Source organism: Pundamilia nyererei, unplaced genomic scaffold, assembly GCF_000239375.1.
Source record: "Pundamilia nyererei isolate P.nyererei 1_Seehausen unplaced genomic scaffold, PunNye1.0 scaffold00006, whole genome shotgun sequence".
Taxonomy (NCBI): Eukaryota; Metazoa; Chordata; class Actinopteri; order Cichliformes; family Cichlidae; genus Pundamilia; species Pundamilia nyererei.
This window is the reverse complement of record NW_005187407.1, coordinates 3,291,875-3,313,290: the sequence shown is the minus strand read 5'-3', so window position 1 is coordinate 3,313,290 and position 21,416 is coordinate 3,291,875. Positions and strand designations below refer to the sequence as shown.

At 42.4% G+C, this 21,416-nt stretch overlaps 1 protein-coding gene across 2 annotated transcripts in view; it reads left to right on the top strand.

Moving 5' to 3' along the window:
• The first annotated feature begins 3,652 nt into the window (after nucleotides 1-3,652).
• Nucleotides 3,653-21,416, top strand: part of pcsk5b (proprotein convertase subtilisin/kexin type 5b) — a 61,073-nt gene continuing 43,309 nt past the window's right edge. For both annotated transcript variants that reach the window (XM_005722086.2, XM_005722087.2), the window contains exons 1-4: nucleotides 3,653-4,331; nucleotides 7,943-8,047; nucleotides 18,329-18,481; nucleotides 21,147-21,290. In XM_005722086.2, coding sequence (XP_005722143.1) covers nucleotides 4,152-4,331; nucleotides 7,943-8,047; nucleotides 18,329-18,481; nucleotides 21,147-21,290 — 582 coding nt within the window. In that variant the 5' untranslated portion in view covers nucleotides 3,653-4,151. The remainder of the gene's footprint in view (nucleotides 4,332-7,942; nucleotides 8,048-18,328; nucleotides 18,482-21,146; nucleotides 21,291-21,416) is intronic.

Sequence of the window (21,416 nt, the reverse complement as noted above, 5' to 3'; positions counted from 1 at the left end):
AAAAAACAGCTCGACTTGTGTAACGTGACAAAGTATCAAGGTGATGAAAGGGCCCCTAAATGTCCCTGATCCCAGTCTGTGGGATATACTGGAACAAGCCTAATTCACGGAAGCTCTTCTGCCAGCTTTTTGCTTCCAGAGGTCCTACATCCATATACAGCTGGTTCAGGCCTGTTTGAGCAGCACAGAGAGTGGGGCCTTCGTGAAGCTGGTTTTAATACTGAGGCAGATCAATGTACACAGTTCATACGTGTGATGCTACACGAGTGTGTCTAAATGTGAGGTGATCAAACCTAAAAAAAACAAACACTTTTTTTTTTTTGCAGATTATTTGAGTCATTTTTGCCTGATAAGTACACAGAAAACTGGTGGTGACAACATTCACAGATGGACCTTCAAAGTTTTAGCTATACTGCTCTCTGTCTCCACCCTACATTCATTGTCTCAAGTGAATGTAGAGAGTGTGTGTGAACACCCAGAGGAGCCTATATAACCCTGGAATGTGTTGGACAAAGGAAAGGGTGAAGAGATGAGGAGAATGATGGTTATATGGGAGGATAAAATTCAGGACAGCGAGGAGAGAAAGTTGGTGAATGGCAGGTGCTATTGTGGCCTAAGTGCAGGAGCCTAAAACGACGAGGTCAAAGGTCAAAGTGAAGTTGCATGGCTAGCCTCAGCTCCCTGGATGTCCGCCCAGAGAGATACCAATACGTAATAGGCCAAGGAGCCATGGGAAATAACCAAAGGGACATAAAGGTACGTGAAGGAAAGTAAAGAGCAAAAAACAGAACATTTGGAGAGAAAAGGAAAGCAAACCAATGACAGAATGTGGAGACATTAGAAAGCAATTTGGATGCATTTACATGACTAGCTCACATCTGATAACATGCCTGTGCTGATGGAAGAAAAATCATGCGGGATGTTTCCCTGTAGAAGTGATGGGCTCAATGCTGAATGAACAAATTAGCTGTGTCCTTGTTGAATGAAGCTTGTTGGCTGCGGTTTCCTGTTGAGGCCTTCTATTGTACTGTATCGTGGAGTCCCGCCCCCCGAAGTTGTGTTTGGCTTCAAACACGCGATTCACCCTGTTATTCCACTGAAGAGGCACAGGAATGCACACAGGAATGCCCCTCGGAGTGTTTGTTGACACTCGTGTGACCGCTCCGCTCTCAGATGTCGACAAAGACGTTTTGTTGGGATTCACTCGGTTCTCTCCCTGGAGAAGACTCTGGGAGCTGTGAAGCTGTCACGCAGGATATCGCGACAGCTAAGACCTGAATGGAAACCAGGGGGCCCCATTGCTCAAGGCTGTCTCGTGACCTGGGTGCTCAATTTTGATGCCCAGATCAATTTCTGCTGTATCTTGTCTCCTCTTCTTTTCTCACCCTGCTGAATGGAGTGCGATCAGTGGATCTGCCTTTTTAACTCGCTTTCGTCTCTATCTGAGCGTGCCGTGAGATGGTCTTGTCCTCCCGCTTGTTGTAAGACGTGGCAGCGGGGTCCATTCAGCAATAAAATTGGCTGTAATTAGTGCAATTATGCTGATTTTTACTTGTGTACCACTCAGAACAGAGTTTTCAGTGCGAACAGAGACGTCGCCAGGAAACTGCTGCAAAACAAAAACCCATCAATCAACAAGGACCTTGAATGAAAGGCTCAATTCTGAACACATTCCACAATGACAGCGTTCACTCGGCTTTGACCTGGGCTGTGATCTGGGGGGCCATGACATCTAGAGCTTCACTGATATAGAAGAAAATGTGCATTAAACCAGTATTGGAGGAAGGCACATAATCCCGACATACAGCAAAGCGGCAGACGAGCATCCAAAGATGTAGCTGAAGGCAAACCCAACTCAAGCGAACTAACCTAAGATATTTTTGAAACAATCCGCACGGCAAATCATTAATCGTGACGTAAAGAATCATCAAACTGACAAAACTAAAAGAGGGATTAGGTGTCTTCTGTAAATAAGAAGAATATTTTCTTTCTGGATAAATAATATTTACACATCTGTGGTTGTTTCTCATTGGATGATGGCTGAGGTGAAGGTCATAGTTTGCTCAACTTTACGTTGGCATGTCTGTGTCAATATTGGCCAGAGAGACTGACAAAGCATGCATTCAAAAGCAGATTTCAAGGTGCGGGAAAAACGAGCTGCATCCAAAGTATAATGAGCCATCTTGTTAGCTGGTGAACTTTTCAGGGTGAAAAGTAAGGGAAAAACACCACAGCTTTTGAAATGTGATACGCGGGCAAACATATAAAAATCTGTCAGTCAGGGAAAGCTTGCGAAACGGTCGATCGTTAGAAAACAGCACTCCCATCGGAGTCACCAGATGTAAAGTGCACACTCCTGTGTGTTTTTTATAAATTAATTTGCAGAATATCAAAAGTGTAGATTGTCATATCAGGTCCAGTGAAGAATCTCAACATGTTTCTTTCTACCTTTAAAAGTTTGTCTGTGTTTTTTGGGGGGATTAACAACCACATGAATCCCAAAATCAAGAAAACAGACATAACAGGTAATCTGCTGATAATACTAATCACTTTTGGGGTCAGTTCTGTATCATTATCATCCCCAGCACTGTCACAGAGACTCCAGAAACTCAAATGTTTCAAGTTCAAATGTATTTATTTGAACAGATTTAAAAGAGGATCTGACCTGCTTTCAAACAGTCAGTCATAGCCATTCATCCACTACTCTTATAAAATATAAATAAATATATAGATATCAAGAAATGAGGTGCGGCTCAAGACATTTGCACAGTACTGTACACATATATATTCAAACTATTAGCTTTAAATTCCTATACTTGCATACTTGCAAAAAGTGTATATTATTCATACTCTAAGTGAGCAATTTTAGCCATTTCCCATATCTCCAAAATTGATATTTTAAAATATTGGATCCAGTTATGTTGGCTGCCTATTTAAACTGTTCTTTAGCAAATACATTTAAACCTATGCCTACTTTAAGCAGCACACTTCCTAATTACTTAAAAAAAATATATCCATATAGGTCTATATTTATATATTATATTAACAGTATATACATCAAAAACATTTTGTAAGATACTTGTTTTTTGATAAAATATTTAACAATTAATAATATTTTAAATAATGGATCCATATTTTTTTTGCCTTTCTGCCCCTAAAACATTCGTTTTAGATAACTGTTACCTTTTCTGCTCAAAGCTGCTCAGGCTACCTTAGTTCAATAAGGTTCTTTTGGGTTTTTTAACTACTAATTTGTCTATTTAACCCCCAGGCTACTGCAGTAATACCCCCCGGGGTACTTGCTCCACCAGTTAGGAAAATGGAAAATTACCCTAAGGTACACATCAGCGGATATGTTCACTCTTTGCAGTCACAGTGTCTTTTGTCAGTCAATTGATGAAAAAATCAAAAGTAATTAAAAATAAAGTTCGATTTCTATAATTTCCACTCGACTTTGAGATAATTAATTCTTAATTTTGAGAGGGTATTGAGTAAGGGTGAGGGGGCTCTTGGAGGAATCCCTTGGAGCCCCCGGTTTGACCCCTCCCTGCGGCTGATCTGCGTCTGGCAGACAGGCGGGCAGCGGCGGCGGATCCAAGCCGAGTGTCTTTAAGACCCAGCGGAGCTCGGCAGGGAAACCCCGCGGCTTGAGTTGTTTCTACTCTCCAGAGTGTCAGCTAGTTATTTGTGGGGAGGCGCTGTAGCCATTTCGCCACATGAAAGCCCGATGAGCTGAACGAGCAACATCCGAGTTGTTCGTGGAGAAGCAGAAATCAGCTTTGAGGAGCTCTGCGCGCACACACGTACGCGAACTTTGCGCGCAGAAGACGCACAGCGCTCACACACTCACACTTCCTCTCTATCCACCGTGGAAAAAGAGAGAGAGAGAAAGAGAGAGAGGGGGGGAATAGAGAGAAGACGCACGAAACTTCCAACTCTCCCATGTGAAAAAGAGAGGTTTGAAGATAAGGTGTATTTTTCCCCCTCGGACCTCCTTTCCTTCCCCATTCCTCTCTCTCTCTTTCTCTCTCTCTCAGTTCTTTTGCCGGGATATTTGTGTTTCTATGAGAGCCTCTCTCGGCGAGAAGAGAAGTTTGGTTGTTTGCCTGGTCGGCTGAGGAGGAGGAGGAGGAGAAGAGTCTGTTTAAAAGATGGTCCACAACGCCGCTTGGAGAAGAGGCTTGCTATGCGTCCTGGCGCTCTACCTCGGCTTTGCGTCCCCGCCGTGCAAAGCTCGGATTTACACCAACCATTGGGCAGTCAGGATAGCCGGGGGACCCGAGGTGGCTGACCGGATAGCGGAAAAATACGGCTATAGAAACATGGGACAGGTATGTGTCTTACTGCTTATTGATCCGGTCAAAGTTGCCTCTAATTTGTGTCTCTCTGTGTTTTCGTCAACTCTTAAAATTGGGCTTAATATGCCTCTTCCAAGGCGGCAAAGTTGCGCGATTAAACCTCAAAGTCTGAAGTCCAAACCTGAGCCAACTCGGGTTCTTTTAACTCTGAAACAGACCAGGGAAGGAGAAGCTTTAAGGAACAAAGAAAGTAGACCAGCTGCAGGATGGCACAACAGGTGCCTCTTCACGGTGTTTCCACTGAAGTCTCATGTGCTTGGTCGTTTTGCCACCCCAGTGACGGCTAGCGGTGCTGTTTGGTTTATGAGCTTGGAAGTGACTTCTCTCTCTCTCTCTCTCTCTCTGTGTGTAAGATTTCACTCAAAAGTCCCTGGTGTGTGAGCCAAACACCATTTTATATAGTAGTAAACGGGGCTGCTCAAGCTGTTTTTGTTTTGTCTTTTTCTCTTTAATTCCCCATACTGTACATAATTCCACTGTTCAAGGCCTTCCAGTATCGATTAGATCAGCCGCATCAGGCCAAAAGCAGGTGCCATTGCTTAACATGGTGTAAACTAACTCCTGGATCCATCTGGTGAAGAACATACACGCACAGACACTGGCTTCAGATGTGCCTCTTTCTTTTTATGTTTTGTCATTTTATTGGTAAACACCAGATGAGGAATTTATCTGTTAACTTGGTCCAAATGTGGTTTTAGGAAATGTTTTAAAAATTTTTTTTTTAGCATAGTACTTGTTTTGTTTTAACAAAAGAGAGAAGACACACAAATGTGGACCTCACACATACGACTGAACTACGTGGGCAGTTCAAGCCTGCACTTGTCAGCGGTCGACATGAAGACAGCATGGAACAGAGGGGGCATTCTGACAGGTTGTTGTGGGGTAGTCCAGTCAACAGCTATTGAACCTCCACCCCTCCACCTTATCCAGCCTGCCCACCCACTATACACCCTAGAGAGTAGGCCTTAATGGCCTCGTTTATCCCCTCTCTTTGACGGGAACTAATTTGTGGACCCCCCTCTTTCTATACCACCCCCATAGGAATTTTCCTGTGGAGTGGAGTGGTGGAGTGTTGCTTCCAACCCCCACCATTCGCCCTAATTTCCATCTCAATACAGGAAGGCTCACTGGACTTTGACACCTCATAGACAAGTTTTTACTTCACTTCCTGGTTTGGGGGTCAGCCGAAAGCCGCTCCCATGGGAGCGATAGCAACACACTTTTGGTTGCCTAATGTGAACTCTGACACCCACCCAGTCCTCCTGATATCAGTGCAGCACTCATGTATGTGCACGAAGAACTTAAGCTGCCAAGCGTTTGTAAATCAAAAAAAAAAACTTGCTGGGGCTAGTAATGAAATAATTCTGGGAATAGCCACTAAATGAGATGGAGTTTAAATTTGTGAGGGGGGGGGAAAAAAAGATGAATGGATAGAAAACAGTGTGGCGGACAATATGGTCTTCTTCACAGGGTTGGAAAGAAGAGCACAGACAAAGATAACCACACACTGGGAGATGGGAGAAGGAGGGAGTGAAAGAAAGGACGATAGATGGACGGATGGATGAAAAGAGTTGGCATGGAGAGAGGGAGCACCTCGTTGGGGAATTCTGGGTAATCCTCTTAACTATGGAGCCCCCTTCCCAGACTAAGACACTGGCTAAATCAGCTGACAAGGCCTCAGACGTGGATCTCTGTTAAAATTGGTGTTTTGTTGTTTTTTTTTTGAGGAGATGAGAGAGCCCGTGAAAGCCACTGGTCGTAATCTAGAGACACACATGTGCAGGAAGTGTGTGCATCATGACATCAACGACATGTTACATATTTTGTGCAGTTTGTAGTATTTGTTAAAGGCATCAGGCCAATGAGCATTGTTACTCTAGAGGTAACTAAACAAGTGCAATGTCTAGAGTAACACCTTTGTTTTTGACAACGCTAATAATCCAAACACATGAAACGATCAGTTTTCCATTGAAAAAATTATTCATTTGATTATTGAGCATTGTCCTCGATTCGTTTGAGAGGCCGTGATAAAGCTGCAGTGTTTGCACCGTGAAGCAAGAAGGTGTCAAAGTACCGCAGTGTCTCAGCCTGTGTGTTTTGTCCTGAAGTCTTTGTCCTGTTATGAGACATTAGTCTTACAGGTATGAAACATTAAGGTCCAAAGGGAAAACGCGCATCACCTTTTGGCATTTCTTGGTACTATTGGTCATGAAATATAGATGATATGGAGATTTATTGCTTCTAGTGAAAAAGGTCTGGAGAAGTAAGACATCATGAATCACTGATGAAGTGTTTTTTCTGCAGGACTGAGATGTGTAATTCCCAACAGTTAAGTAGAAGTTGTGATTCACTCTTGAATTATTCCGATAAAATTTCAGTCTACCGTAATGTGCCTGCCCATATGATCACACAGTCATATCTAGAGCAACAAGGGAAGCCATATTTGTAGGCTTAACTGTTTTTCAAGTTAAGATTGAAAAACAGCTTGCACGCTGAAGGTTAGATGTTATACTGAAAGTCATGGATTTATTGGCACTTTCTTGCCTCTCGTTTTATCCATCTCTACTTTGGAGTGTGTGTCGGTACATGAGCCGAAAGCTGATCTGATGGGCTCTGTGGCAGTGGAAGGATCAGTGACATAGCACAGGACCCTTGGTAGCCATGACAGTTTGATCATCTGAGGGACTGTTTGGTCTTTATCAATTATTAAAACTAATCACCGACCAGCAGCTTTCCGTCTAACATTGTCTGTCTGTGGATCCTCTGTCACTCAAAATCTTTGTGTGTGTGTCTATCTGTACATTTGTCTGGCCTCTCTGTGTTTGTCTGTTTTCACTTTACTTGTCTGTCCCTCTTTTTTTTTCAGCCTTTTGTCCTTTATCTGATTGATTTAAGAGCCTAAATGTGGTTTCTGTATAATATCTGGGAAAAAACAAATATTAAGAGAGAAAAATGTCATTATAATTCAAAAACATGACCTTTTTTTAGAAAAATGTTTTGAAATACTTAAAGCTATGGTGGTTCTCAGCCTTTTTAATGATGACAGGCCCATATTCTTTCTGCAGCACTGCAACAATCGTGCAGCCATAAAGAGTTATAAAGATCTATTTTAAACAACAATGATTAAGAGCCCTGAAATAATGACGGTGGCTCACTGATACATCCTTTCCACAAGTTCCACTTGTTTTAGAAAACAAACAAAAACGAAACTAACTGTTAGCGGTGTCGCAAAGCGCTGGGTCCAAAGCTTGAACCTCTCATGTCAGTATCTATAAGAACAGCTACGACAAGAAGTTCACAGATGACTTGCAGATACTATCCAACTTGGTTTTCCTCTTGTAGACATAACCCCCAACTTCTGTTACTTCTGCCGCTGCTAACGTTCAAACCAAGCATTGTGCGCTGGTTCTCTGACAATATAGTCTTGCTCTCAGCAGGGAATAAATCAGCAGTGAGAAGATGGCGAGACCTGCGCCTTGACTTTAGAAAACTGTGAGCAGCATTAAAAATGAAGCTCACTTTTTAGGAGACTATAGCAGAGAAAGGCATAGTGGTGATGAATAGTCTGTTTGTGTGTTTTGCAGATTGGGGATCTTAGAGACCACTATCACTTCTTCCATAGTCGGACTATTAAGAGGTCGACTTTGTCCAGCCGTGGTCGCCATAGTTTCATTTCCATGGAGCCTAAGGTAAGTCTGTTGTGCTGTTTATGAAAGATTGAGCATCAATGTTTCTTTTGTGCTGAAATGATACTGTAGGTAGTTTTTATATGATCTTAATTCAAGTTCCTTTTCCTGGATAACGTGTGGTGTTCAAATCTGTACAAAGTTCACTCACTTGTGATGGAGATGACTGATTATCATCAGGTGACTCAACTGAACAAACTCCATCCGCTGATGAAGATCATGAGGTTCTGTTTGCAGTTCTGGAAAAAGCAAGTGGACCTTGAGTTAAGATGGTTTTAACTGATAAGTTAAATATTAACTTTTAGCATACACTGAGGACCTTTTGCCAGAATTGAACATGTTTTCAGTAGATTTTTCATACACCTCTTACAAGGGCTGTCATCTTACTCTGCAGTGGTTCATCCTGCGAACAGCCAAGTGAATAATGATGAAATCTGCCTACTACTGCTTTCAGTTTGAATTTGATGAGGTTAAAGGAGATAAAAGAAGATTAAAAATATAATTTTCCTTGAAATAAACTTGTCAACAGTGTTGACAATGGTTGATTCACCGTACTCCAGTACTGGGCTGGACCCCCTGTTTCCTTCAGAATTACCTTAATTGTTCATGGCACAGTTTCAATGAGGTGCTGGAACCATTCTTCACAGATTTCGGTCCATGTGAACATGATAGCACGGTTGGTGTAGATCGGTCTACTGCACATCCATGATGTGAATCTCCTGTTCTACCACATCCCAAAGGTTCTCCACTAAACTGAGATCCGGTAGATTACTCAAGAAAGTAGTTTGAGATGATCAGAGATTTGTGACATTGTGAGCAAGAGTGGTAGGATGTGGAGTACTTATGTGGAACAATCATAGTTGAACCGAGGAAGGGGCCGTAAGAGTACATCTTTCACCGTTTTACGATGGCGTGATTGTACTTCTCTGTGAATAGTGCTCATAGCCTTTGAATATCAACGATTATAAAACTGAGTTCACATCTCACTGTTAGGCAGTCGTGTTGGGGGAAGCCTGCAGTGAGCTGAAGAAGTTACTTGAATAAGGGATGAAACATTTCTTCCACTGAAAACTCGGCTTCCAGATGAACAAAAGCAACTTTCTGGGATTTCCTAACCTGGATTATTGAGCATGCCTCAACATATTCAGCAGGTCACCTAAATTGTAACTGGATGCAGTGAGTTGTGAGTTAAGGTGTATCTAATAAAGTGTCCAGTGTGTGTGTGTGTGTGTGTGTGTGTACATATAGCCACCTACTTGTCAGAGACCAGGGGTCAGAGTGGAGCCCTAGTAAATCCAAATTCAGAGAAATTCTAAACTTTTCCGTCCAAGCGTTGAGATCCCAGTGAAGCCACAGCTGCTCTGTGTTTTCCTGATGATAAACCGACAGTTTATCTTGATCTCAGCCAGAGGAACCTGGTTGTGGCAGATCAGATGGCACAACTCTCCTACAGAATCCGTCACGGACAAAACAAAATTTTTCCATGATGGTTGTGGATCACCATAACACAACGTGACATAATCATAAATCAGAATATTTGATCTTTATTATGAGGTTTGTTTTTTGGTTTCACATCACTGTGGGCAGGATTTCTTTTGTAACTCTAAAATACAGCCTTAGTAAAGTAAATAACATGCTTTTGTTGTTGTTGTCGTCAGCTGAGAAAAAACTTTCCGTTTGAACAAGAGTTTGATCTAAACCGCTGTCAGTGCTCTTCTCGTCACTTCATCGGGTCAACAAACCCGGACCGAATTACACACGAGGCCTCCACATCACAACACTGAGCTTTATCAAAACACGGGGGACAAATCACTAAATCAAACCTGTTGGTTGTTCACACGATTGTACAATTGTCTGCTCCTCTGATGTCTTGTTTATGTTTACAGTAGATTTAAAAAGCCTTTGAAGTAAAAGACCGTTTGACTCGTCCAAGACATGTGAAACCTCCTTATCTCACATTTTGCATATTTTTGTCATCTTAGTACCTGACTCAGACTTGTTGATGTCTGCCTGTTTGATGAAGCGGGTCACTTTCTTGAACAGGCTGGGACTTGATCCTGAGGAAACGGGGCAGCGATGCCTCTTACAGCGTTTACATACAGCAGCGGCGATGTTGCATGCAGATTCTGAACGGCGAATAAATCTGTGTCGGACTCATAAATGCACGGCGACTGCTGAAGAATGATGGTGATGGATCAGTGTGATTACTGGAAGACGGGATGAAACGGGAAGAGGAGGAAAAGAAAGAAAATGAGCCGTCTGTCACCTTCTTTACCCGCTTATCTGTTATCCTGTTTCATTGTTTCTCTTCAGTTTCCTTTCTCTGTGTTTTTGGGCCACTCAGCTTTTTTTTGTTTTTTCTGTTCACCTGCTGTCATCACCTGTCAAGAGCTCCCTCTTTTCTCACTGTTGCTTTCTGTGCACTCGTCCCCCTCCCTCTGTCTTTGGTTCTCTTGCCCTCTTGGGCCTGACACTGTGCCACGCTGGAGGAAGGTCTGTGTCCGGATGCCAGCTGGCCGGGAGACTGAGAGATTTTGAAAAAAAGAAAAAAAAGAAAAGAAAAAAAGACTAGATTAGAGAGAAGAGGTTAAATGACAGAAAACAGAAGATTGCCTATTAGAATGCACGGAAGAAGGAGAAAGATGCATCGGAGACACAGAATAAATGAAAAGTGGAGCGAAATAGAGCTGTCGGTGTTTCCCTTGCTGACTGGCTGTCCTTTTTGCGGACCTGTCTACGAGGTTTGGGATCAACGTGACAGCCAGTTTGGCAGCAGCGAGGTCTGGCATTCTGCTAATGATGTTTTGCAATCAGGTTTTGTAATAATGACAGCCGTGTGTGTTTTGTGTGTGGGTGAGTCAGAGGGGTGTAGCGATGCCGTGAAAGGCGCACCCTACCATCCACAGTAGACTCTGGCACACATGTTACCATGGAGATGAGGCACAGCACAGATTACCACTTTATGGCACCCGCCTAACTGCAGTGTCACTTGCCTCTCAGGTCAAAGACCGCTTATTGAGAGGGCACGTGGCGTCACCTTGACCCTTAAACAAGGACAAACAGGGTTCATGAAACAGATTCTACACGGACAAAGTATTTGCGGCACCGCGAGCTGACTTTCCTTTGTAGTCCATGTAGTATTGATGAATCCCATTTGAACAGCTTTTGACTGCATGGAGGTGAACAAGGAAAAAAGGGAACACTGAAATGCAATCTTGAAGCTGTTGGCCCCTGATGCCACGTAGCTTTTGAAAATCGATTGACAGTCGTAAACAATGACAAGTGGACTTAAGAGGAAGTATTGTCCCAGATATCTGCTGGCTACAAAGGAAGCTCTGAAATATTGGCTCTGTCTACAGAGGCTAAAGCATCAGAGGGTTGCCGATGGGATCCTAGATTGAGTTTAGTTCAGCTTGGCACATTTCCTATAAACGTGGATGTTGTGGCTGTAGCTGCTGTAGTCATTTTGGACTCCCAGGATGAAGAAATCTGGGAAAACCTGCAGAAAGTATTTCAGGACAAGCTATTTGGAAACATTTTAAGAGCTTCTTGATCAAACATGATTTGTTAAAGGTTTTGCATCCTCTGATTTCTGTCTGGAGTGCGACACAGTTTACATGCACGAGAACGTAGACGACTGTCAGTGCTGTCGCAGGGGAGAGCCTGCGCCGTGCTGTATCTGTGAAAATATGCATGACTGCATTGTTGTTTTTGAACGTTACTTTTGGCTTATTTATTAACCTTTTCTTTTTTCTTTTTTTTTGCTCCTTCTAAGCTGTCATTGTAATTTCACATCAAAGTAGGTCAAAGAAAACTTTTGATCATATGCTGTTTTGGTGCTGGTGGCAGATGCGATGCATGCCGTAAGTTCTTTGTCTTACCGCATAGAGAGGTCATAATCTTTACTCTGTTTCATGCCCCTAAATATCAACTAGGAGAAAAAATGTTGACACGAGAGCCACAAGTGTAATTGTTGTAGTTGCACAGCTGGAATCTGTTAGTCGTGTGTGGACATATCTATTTTTCAAACCTGGCCTTAACAGGCTCTCTGCAGCAGAAGTTTTCTTCCACAGTTGGTTGTGGAGCATCTGAAGTTTAGTACAGGTCAGTACACCCTCTTTCCGAGTAGATATTTACCCTTCTCTACCTTTTGCCTCTAAGTGGCCTCTTCTCCAATCCCTGTACTTCAATTCAAATGAGCAAAGTTGGGAACAAAAGTAAAAATAACTTCAACTTTGGAAAAGAAAATATCCCAACATCACCAACAACAACTTGAACTGTTGATGCCAAGCAGCGTGGATACATGCTTTCATGTTGTTTATGCCAAATTCTGTCCCCTAACATCTGAATATCACAGCAGAACTGGAGACTCGTCAGATCAGGCAACATTTTTTTAAATCTTCTGTTGTGGAATCCGATATCCTCTTTTTAGCTGTTCTGACCTGACAGGAGTGGCACCCAGTGTCTTCTGCTGCTGTAGCCCACCTTTCTTCTTGGTTTGACCTTCAGCAGGTGGTCTCTACCATGTCTATATCCCTAAATGCACTGAGGTGCCATGCCATGAGCAGCTTAACAAGTGTACCTAATTAAGTGGCTATCTATACGAACTTGTCTTTTTGTATTAAGCAGTATTCGGCATGCACCTTGCTCAGTTCTGCTGACGCATGATTGCGAGTCATTCATGCTGGGAGTTCCAAGAGAGTTTGGAGAGCCGCAGTCTTTTCTCTTTTTTTGTTCAAGTACACTTAGTCTGCTTTGCCTGAAATCTATTTCCAGACATTTCAAGTTTACTGTAAACAACAATTACAGCATGGCAGTGGTTGTTTTCTCCTTTTGTAGTGTCCTTTTGATGTGTGCGCAGAGATTAGTAGGGAGAAACAACTGCCGAACGCCTTCTAGCTGAAGGAGCACGGTGCTTCCAGCCGGTTTCACTTAGAAAGGCTCTTGTTTACTTGAAGTCATCTATTCAGACATGTGCATGAAAACTGAGAGCCAGGTGTGGTTTGCAGCTGAATCCTCACTGGGATAGACTAAAATGCAAAATGGCCGTGACAACAAAATTAAATTTGAATGTTTTATTGCTCCGCCACATCAGGACAACGGTTTACCACATAGTAAAACTACCAAAATGAGCTCATATCTACGTATTACACTGTTAAACAATTAAAATATGCTCAGTGTTTTTTCTCTTTTGGCTCACAGAATTTTTTTTTGTTCACCGCACAGATGCCTTGCTGTATTCATAGATATGCAGAAGACGAGGACGCTCATTGCATTACGGAGACGACATAGCTAGTGTCTGGACGTCAGGGATAATGTGCATACCCTTAGATTTTATCAGACTCATCTTAGTCCCAAGTACAAATTTCCATTAGGCCGAGAATCCTGAATTTTTAGTTTGAATTTGTTTAACAAATGAACCATTAAAATAGTCTAAGCTTTGAGACGAGCCCCCACAGCTGTTTGTGATGGCCGAGTTAGGGCTGAGTCTCTGAAATACCCCAGAGAGAGGACAAGAACTGGTTTCTCATGTTACTGCAAGGGTTTCACTGGGTGTTCTGCTCACTATCCATTAGCTTTTTTTTGCCTGGAGCTCTAACATCGTCACACAAACAGCAGTAAAAGTGGATCAATTTGTTCCCATTTGTTCTATTGAAGTGAACTCTTCCCCAGTTTCCCCTGGTTACTGACCCAGCCAGCTAGAGCCACCTGCAAACCCTTATACAGAGTGAATGAGAGTGAGAGCGAGGGAGGGAGGGAGGTTGGAAGGGGGTTGGAGTGGGAATGAGAGAGAGAGACAGAGACAGGCCATCTGAGAGAGAAATGGGCACCTGCAGAGAAGAAGACTGAAAAATGCAGCGAAGGAGAGGGGGGGGGGCTGACGAGGAAAGGGATTTAAAAAGGGGGAAAAAAAAAGGAAGTGAGATAGGAGCGGGAGTCAGACTGGGAGTAAAGGCAGGGTGACAGAGGTACAGGTTCTACCAGATCATTCCTCTGCTACACCAGATTGCAGTTAAATGAATGGAGGAGGTCGTTATGCCCCAGAGCCAGCCAGTGAGTTGGCACTGACACAATGGTAGTGATACATGGGGAAGTTTTAGAGGCAATAATACGGGCGATATTGGCTTTGTTTGGATAGGGCCTCGCATTCATGGCGCAATTGATGCGGATAACTGCAGGCTGTTATCAGTGAGTGATTTTTAGCAGACACAATAAAGGATGGCATTATTCTCAATGACTTCAGAAAAAGTGTTACATAGGCCGTTATCTGCCTCTGGTAATCCAGGAAGGGAGAGGATAAACATGTATTTTTAATTTAAAAAAATAAATAAATAAATAAAATCCCAGTAAAGAAATCCAACATCAACTGTAGCAACAGCAGTGGAAAGTTTAAAAAATTTTCATGAAATAGGTTGTGGAAGAGTTAAACACGCACAATATACAGCGCAGTTTGTGAAATGGTCTCGACCTACTCTGTCTGGACATGAAAACATGAAAACCCAAATCTTTTGTCTCTGAGCCCCATTTTTCATCTGAATGATCATAAATCTTTGTGTCCATGTACATGAAATGAATATTTTCCATTTTTAAAAGGCGGCTGGAGGCGTTCATGGTGCACTTGGTCATTTTACCGCTCACAAGACCCAAGTTAAAGCTGTAACACCTCACAGATTTTTAGACATTGTAGGGTCTACGCTTACTTATAGACTATACTTTCATATTATTTACTTGGTTAAGTTTAGATGTTTAAGAACAATTTGATTTTGGTTAGGAATTAAAGTACCATCACTTTTTATTAGTATTATTATTATTATTATTGTTATTCTTTTAAATTGCAATGGTGACGCATCTCCGTTTTGTCTGGGCTAGATTCATGCCGGAGACACAAAATACACTCCCCGTTGAAATGCATTACTCACAAATTTGCACTGACTGTTCCAAAAAAATGTCAGTTCTTATCCGTGTACACAAACAAATGATTAATTTTTCATGGATTCGTGTTTTTCTTGAAGACCAGGCTTTTTTTGTTGCTCCTTAAGAATAGAAGTAAATGATATAAATGACTATGGATGGATGGGTGCCATCAGTCTTGAAATTATGATGCCAGTGTTGGCATTTCCACCTCTAGACCTTTAAGCTGAGCCTTCTTCCTTGGGATGTAAAGAATTTGTATACAAATGTCTGCGATCTCATGTTGACATATAGCACCCCCACAGCCAGCACGCTGCCACCCACTGAGCTCTTATTGTGTTAATAATGCAGGCATAGATATGACACACAGATACTGAAAGTAAGGCATATGATTTATGTTACAGACCCTGCAGTGTAATGCTGCAGGGACGCTACTATGTTAGCAAAGCTGTGGTGAAATACACGCTTCATCTGAGCAGCTTTTTTCGTAACCAGTTTTTAAATTAAGGGCAAGTTTTTGTGTCGGCGTGAGCAGCACAGTGTAATTGGAAGATGGTGTAAGGATGTGCTCATGGTGTTTGTGCTGTTTGATGGAAGCTGTAATATTTAAAGCTCACCTCAGGTAACCTTTTAAAACTGGGGATGCACTGGGATAACAGAGTTTACCTCTTTTCACAATCTAGTCATGATCAAGGGATCTACAAGGTTGCAGCTGCCTTGACGTTGTTGGTCAAAGTTGGCTTAAATAATTTTTTGCTTTCAGAAATCTTTTTGAATCATCGTAGCCTTCATAAAGAGGAAAAAAAGAGCTCCTTTGTCAATAGAATATGTGAAATTGGCAAACACCAGTCTACAAAAATGCCTCATCTAGAGTAATCTCCAAAGATGTAGTATGGTTTGTGCTTCAGCTGAGCCTTTCTCATTCACCACACTAAGCTTTTAGGTAGCAAACAATACTAAATCCCAGGAGGTGGCAGGTTCAGTGTCTTGCTCAAAGGCGCTTCAGTAGGGTGTACACTTGCTGGCATGCAGAAGCATTTTAAAATTCCAGCTCTGTGGTTGTTGACCTTGTTCATTAAAGCCACTTTAAACTCTTTTAGATTCCTCTGAACGTGTGTTTCTTGCCCCGCGACATCTGAGACAAACTTCAGCAAAAAATGAATTTATTGTTTTTGGGTTTTTTTGTCGTTTCTTGAAGCGTTTGCGTCGCCCCTGATGGCGGTGAAGGAGGATTTACGGGTATACACGGGGCAGATATCCATGCAATTTGCCAAGTTGCGAACAAGAGCAGTTAAGAGTTACACTGCTGATCAAAGATTGTGGTTGATGGTATGCTAATGTATGCAAATTGTAATGATACACCAGTGGTTTTGCGCAGACACATTCACGCACAATTCTTGATGACAGTGTTGTTTTGAGGCTAATGGTCTGTGTAAACGGTTGCTTTGAAGCTGATGGTCCTGATAGAAGTTGGAGTGAAATGAGCTGAGACCTTGGCAGACGGGAGAAGCATCATGCTAAAGTAAAATTTCTCACTGGGTTTTTTAAAAAATTGTTTCGTTTCTACACTTTATCTTTCTCTCTGCGCTGGTTTGCCATTTCCTTTTCCTTTCCCATCTTTTTTTCTTCCTTATAGGAGGTCATTTATTGAATTACATCATTTGCACTTTATTCCTTTCCCTCCCTCACAATTTCTAAAGAGGTACATACTCAAGTTATTAAATCAGTTATTTATAAACTCAATTATCCTCCCTTCACTTGCTGTCGTTTGGTCTCTCTTGCTATTTGTTTTCCCTTCCCTTCCAGCTCTCTCTCTTTCTTTTTTTTATATTATTGACTCTCCCGGGACTCGTTCTCTTCAGCTCTTTATCGCCTCTCCTCTCGTCTTATCTTGTCTTGTTGCCTCGCTCTCAAACTCTCCGGAGAGAGCCTGGCAGATTGTTTCAGTGCATGAGACCAGATAATCACTCTGCAGTCATTATGTCAGCTATTCTCTTCTTCTCTCTCTCTCTACTCCTCCTCTTCCTCCTGTCTGCTGAAGCTCTATTGATGTGGAGAAACGCTTTGTCTTTTACAGTCGGACATAGCTCAATAAAACCTCAGATTTCTGGGACTGTCGGGGCTGAGCGGCAAAACAAAAACACTTGCGGTGTGAAAATTATTCTGTCTATACAGCTAGAAACAGAAGCTGGTGTGGTGGACGTCTCAGAAGAATTACACACTTTTGTAAACTCTGTATAAAGAAGAACTACCTTGACATTTACGTGCCAATGTGCACCGTTCCCCCGTCCCCATAAACTGTTGCACAATCGTGTTTGGGTGCAAACTCGGTGCCGGAGAATCCCTGGATCATTTATCACACAAATGTTTACGTCTCAGAAAGAACTGCTCTGTGTTGTGCCAGTCGCATACCTGCTAATATTTCAGATTCTGTGTTAACATCGCTGGGTCCGCGTAAACTTCTGATCGGGCCTTCTCAGACAGATGAAGTCTTCTAGACTAAACACAAGGTTTGCAGGTTTTTAAGAGGAGCTGACTGGGGCGGCGCGAGTGGGTCCAGCCGTCTCGTTCGGATCCAGGCAGCACGGATTTTGACATTGGAAAATTCCGCCTCAAAGTCTGAACGAGGCTCCTGCCAAGGAATGCCTCTGCGCCTCGAAGCGAGCCCATAACATTTGAGAGATTGATGTTACCTGTGAGGCCTTACAGCCTTTAGTGCGTATGTGTGCATCAAATGTCTTAACATTTTTTTTTTTTTTTTAATTTTCCGTAAAGGAGAAGCGAACTGATGAGCCCACAGTAACACTGACATGGTTAAAATATCTCTTTAAAAATAAATCATGACTTTGCGAGTCTTCCACATCTATAGTTTGCTTTTTTTTTTTTTTTTTTTTTTGGGCTTGTAGTGGCTTGTTTTACTTCAGCAGTCTTCATTTGTTCACCTTTTACCACGTTTAAAAGAGGAGACAGCACATAAAACCATATTACGCTTATTTATAGGCAGTCCATTGGGATAAAAACGACTTTAAGGCTGAGCACCAAAAGAAAAACACCCCCTTAAGACTCAGTAGATTTGTTTCTGTCTTGCTCGGTTGCGTACAACAGTATAATGTAGTTTAGTCTCTGTAGGTGGTTTCTTTGTTTTCCCTCTGCGTGTTCATCACATAAGGCAAATAAGAGCAAACATAGACAATGTCTTTGCACTTTTTCTTTTTTAAATCCTCCTAAAATGTTGCCTCACCTTCAGTATTCAGTTCATTGGAACTTCACCTGTATACTGGTTGTGTCATCTCCGAAGTGATTCTGCTCCCCTGTTATTATTGTAAGCCTCCTCAGTTTCTTCTATCGCCTGTCTCTGTTTGTGTGTTTCAGGTGGAGTGGATACAGCAGCAGGTGGTGAAAAGGAGGATCAAGAGGGATTTCAAACAGGCCCCGCTCCTTTCGCTGTCAAGCCCCGCCCACAGCAGCCCAGCCCAAAACAACATATTCTATAATGACGCCAAGTGGAACAGTATGTGGTATATTGTAAGTCCAGTGTATACTTATTCCAGGCTTCCTCTCTGTTTACACCAGACAGAAGAATATAACAAGGGCCCATGAACTCAGTGTATGCAGCATCTAGTCTGCTCGGAGGATTGCATGCTGTTCTTTGCCCACATTTATCCAGTTTGTGGGTCAAAGGTCAGGTTAGGTCACGGCATTGTCCTGATTACTGCAGTTGAGCTGAGGGATTTGTGTGTGCGTGTGTCTTTGTTTGTGTCTTATAAGAATGAAGAGTTGATATAGGATTTTTTTCCCCTATAGAGAAATGCTTATGCATCCCCACAAAGATGTTTCAGAAAAATGAGCAGAGTTATAATGGGTATTTCTTTTAATTTTTTAAAAAGGGATTGCTTTTGCAAAAATATAATGGGGCTTTGATGACAACTATTAGGGAACGATTGCTCTCAAATAAACATTGTACATTTTGGCCTCTGCTTCACCATTCCAACCTGTGCCTTGAAAATCCCGGCATTAATGAGGAAATTTAGCTTTTATCTGAACTCTAATTGGAACAAGGAGATTGAGGTTCTTTGTTTATTTGTAAGCATTTGTCACAGGAATGCCCACACAGAGGCGTGTACGTGTCTCTGTGGTGGTGGGGGGGGGGAGATACTTTTTTTTTGCTGGCTTATCACTCCTGTTTGCATACACCTTGAGATCATTGCTCCTTAGTTATATGTTTGTGTGTGCGGTCGAGTGTTCCCAGCTCAGTCAATTGTTAACTCAGTGTAGATAACTGCCGATACTTTGACCCGAGGTTTTATATATTTTTCAGACTTTCAGAACTTCATGTGTGTTTTGAACCTGGAATGGAAAACAGGCTTCCTCTGGTCAATCCCATCAAAGTGACCTTACACAGCCTGATAGTTCTGTCCAGTTGTATAGTTTGTATTTAATCTAAGTGCAGTGCAATATTACACCATTAATTGTTTGAAATAACTAGAATTTTATTGAGCTGTGTGAGAGGCATAGCAAAGTGCTTCTAATCGATGAATAAAGTGTGTGAAGGAGCAATTTAGGGTTAAACATTACACATCTAAATGTCACTTTAACCTTTAGAAAATAAACTATAGCTCGTGACACACGCCTCTGAATAAGATTTGCTGTCAACAATATTGAAATGCCAGGGTTACACTTGGCGACAGTGACCATGTAGCTGTTTTCAATGAAGACGGTACGGGAGACGGGACTAAAAAAAAATCCCGCCTGTGCTAGATGAAACGATATCTGACGCCTGCCTCCTGATTTGTCGCGCTCCAGTGGAAGCAGAGTGTGAGAAAGCAGAGGCACATCTGCTCATGTTATCGATCTGCCGCTGTCAGTTTGGGAGAGATTGGTGAATATTTGTGAACTAGGTGGTGTTGTCTTTATTTGCAGACGGCACGCAGCTTTCGGTGGTGTAGCTCTGATTGCGTTCTACAATCCACAGATGATGCACGTTAGCTTAATTGGTGATTTTAAATTGGCTGCAGGTGTGGATGTGAGTTATTGTCTGTCTCTGTGTTAGCCCTTTAATGGGCTGGGGACCTGTGCTCCCGTTTAGCCCCGTGTCGTGCCTGCAGTCTTGAACTGGATAAAGGTTTAAGAAATTGGTTGGATAGATGTCTTTGGTTGCTGGAATTCCAAATTATCTGCCAGTCACACATCGTGATCCAGGATAATAGTTTAGGATTGGCGATCGAAGTCCCTCAAGATTTAAAGTGTAAAGTGTCTTTGTTAAATTAGAGACTTAATGTAGGACAATAACTGTTATTGTGGGAAAAACTGACACGTTTTATCTCTCTCTCTCAATATATCTATATATATATATAGATATATAGATCTCTCTCGAAAGAGAGAGAATGTTTGAATTGTGTTTTTGCTCTAGTTTTGTGCAGAGAAGTAATGCCAGGTTTTGGGATATTACCTCCTTAGTGGGCTTGCTTAAAGAGCAAGGATGCAGCTGACATCATAGCTAACAAAAGGACTAACGTCCTACCTTTGACCGGTTTTCTCCGGGTGGGGAAAAAATAGGCCCACACAGGTATTCGCCATGAGCAAAACTGTTTATCTTTGAGTTTAAACACAGTTTTGAAACGGAACAAAAAAAGACTCAACTTTCAGGTGTGCAGAAGCTCCTCTCTGTCATGAAGTTGACGTCATTGTTTTTTTTTCTTTTCCACTGTCAGAGAACATGCCAGCATTGACAAAGGGAATTAGTAAGCCTGGAGGCAGATGATTCCGGTGATTTGGACAATTTGGAAAAGGTTCTCAGTTGGAACTGGTTCTGGATTCCCATCCCTATTCTTGGCACCCTATTCCCAATGACATCATGCAGGTCTTGAATGGCAGCAAGTAATGACTGGTTGGTGATCAGTGTGTAGTTGCAGTTGGAGTCTGTTTCTAATGGTTGAAACGCACTGTGTGAGGTATTTTTCAAAAACGCTGGGCTTTAACTCGATTGGAGTTGTTGAAGTGAAATCGTTCCCCTCTAAGTAAAATCAGAACTCTCCTGCTTGCTCCAAGTTGAAAGAAAGTGACATGAGTACGCTCATAACTTGTAACTCCTAGCTGAACATCTGCAAGAACATGACGGAGTTCCTAAACTCCCACCTCATATGTTTATCCCCACCTGCTCTCTTCTCACCATCTGCTTCCATCTCTGCAGCACTGCAACGATGACGTCCATAATTGCCAGTCGGATATGAACATCATGGGAGCGTGGAAGAGGGGCTACACGGGTAAAGATGTGGTGGTGACCATATTAGATGACGGGATCGAGAGGAACCACCCAGACCTCTATCAGAACTACGTGAGTGTGTATGTATGCGCGTGTAGGGCGGCTATGAGTGGCAGTGTGTGCGCATATTGGCTTTGAGTCGGTGTGTGACAAGTGAGGAAGTGTATGAGTTCAAATGTAAATGCCCCTGCATGTGTT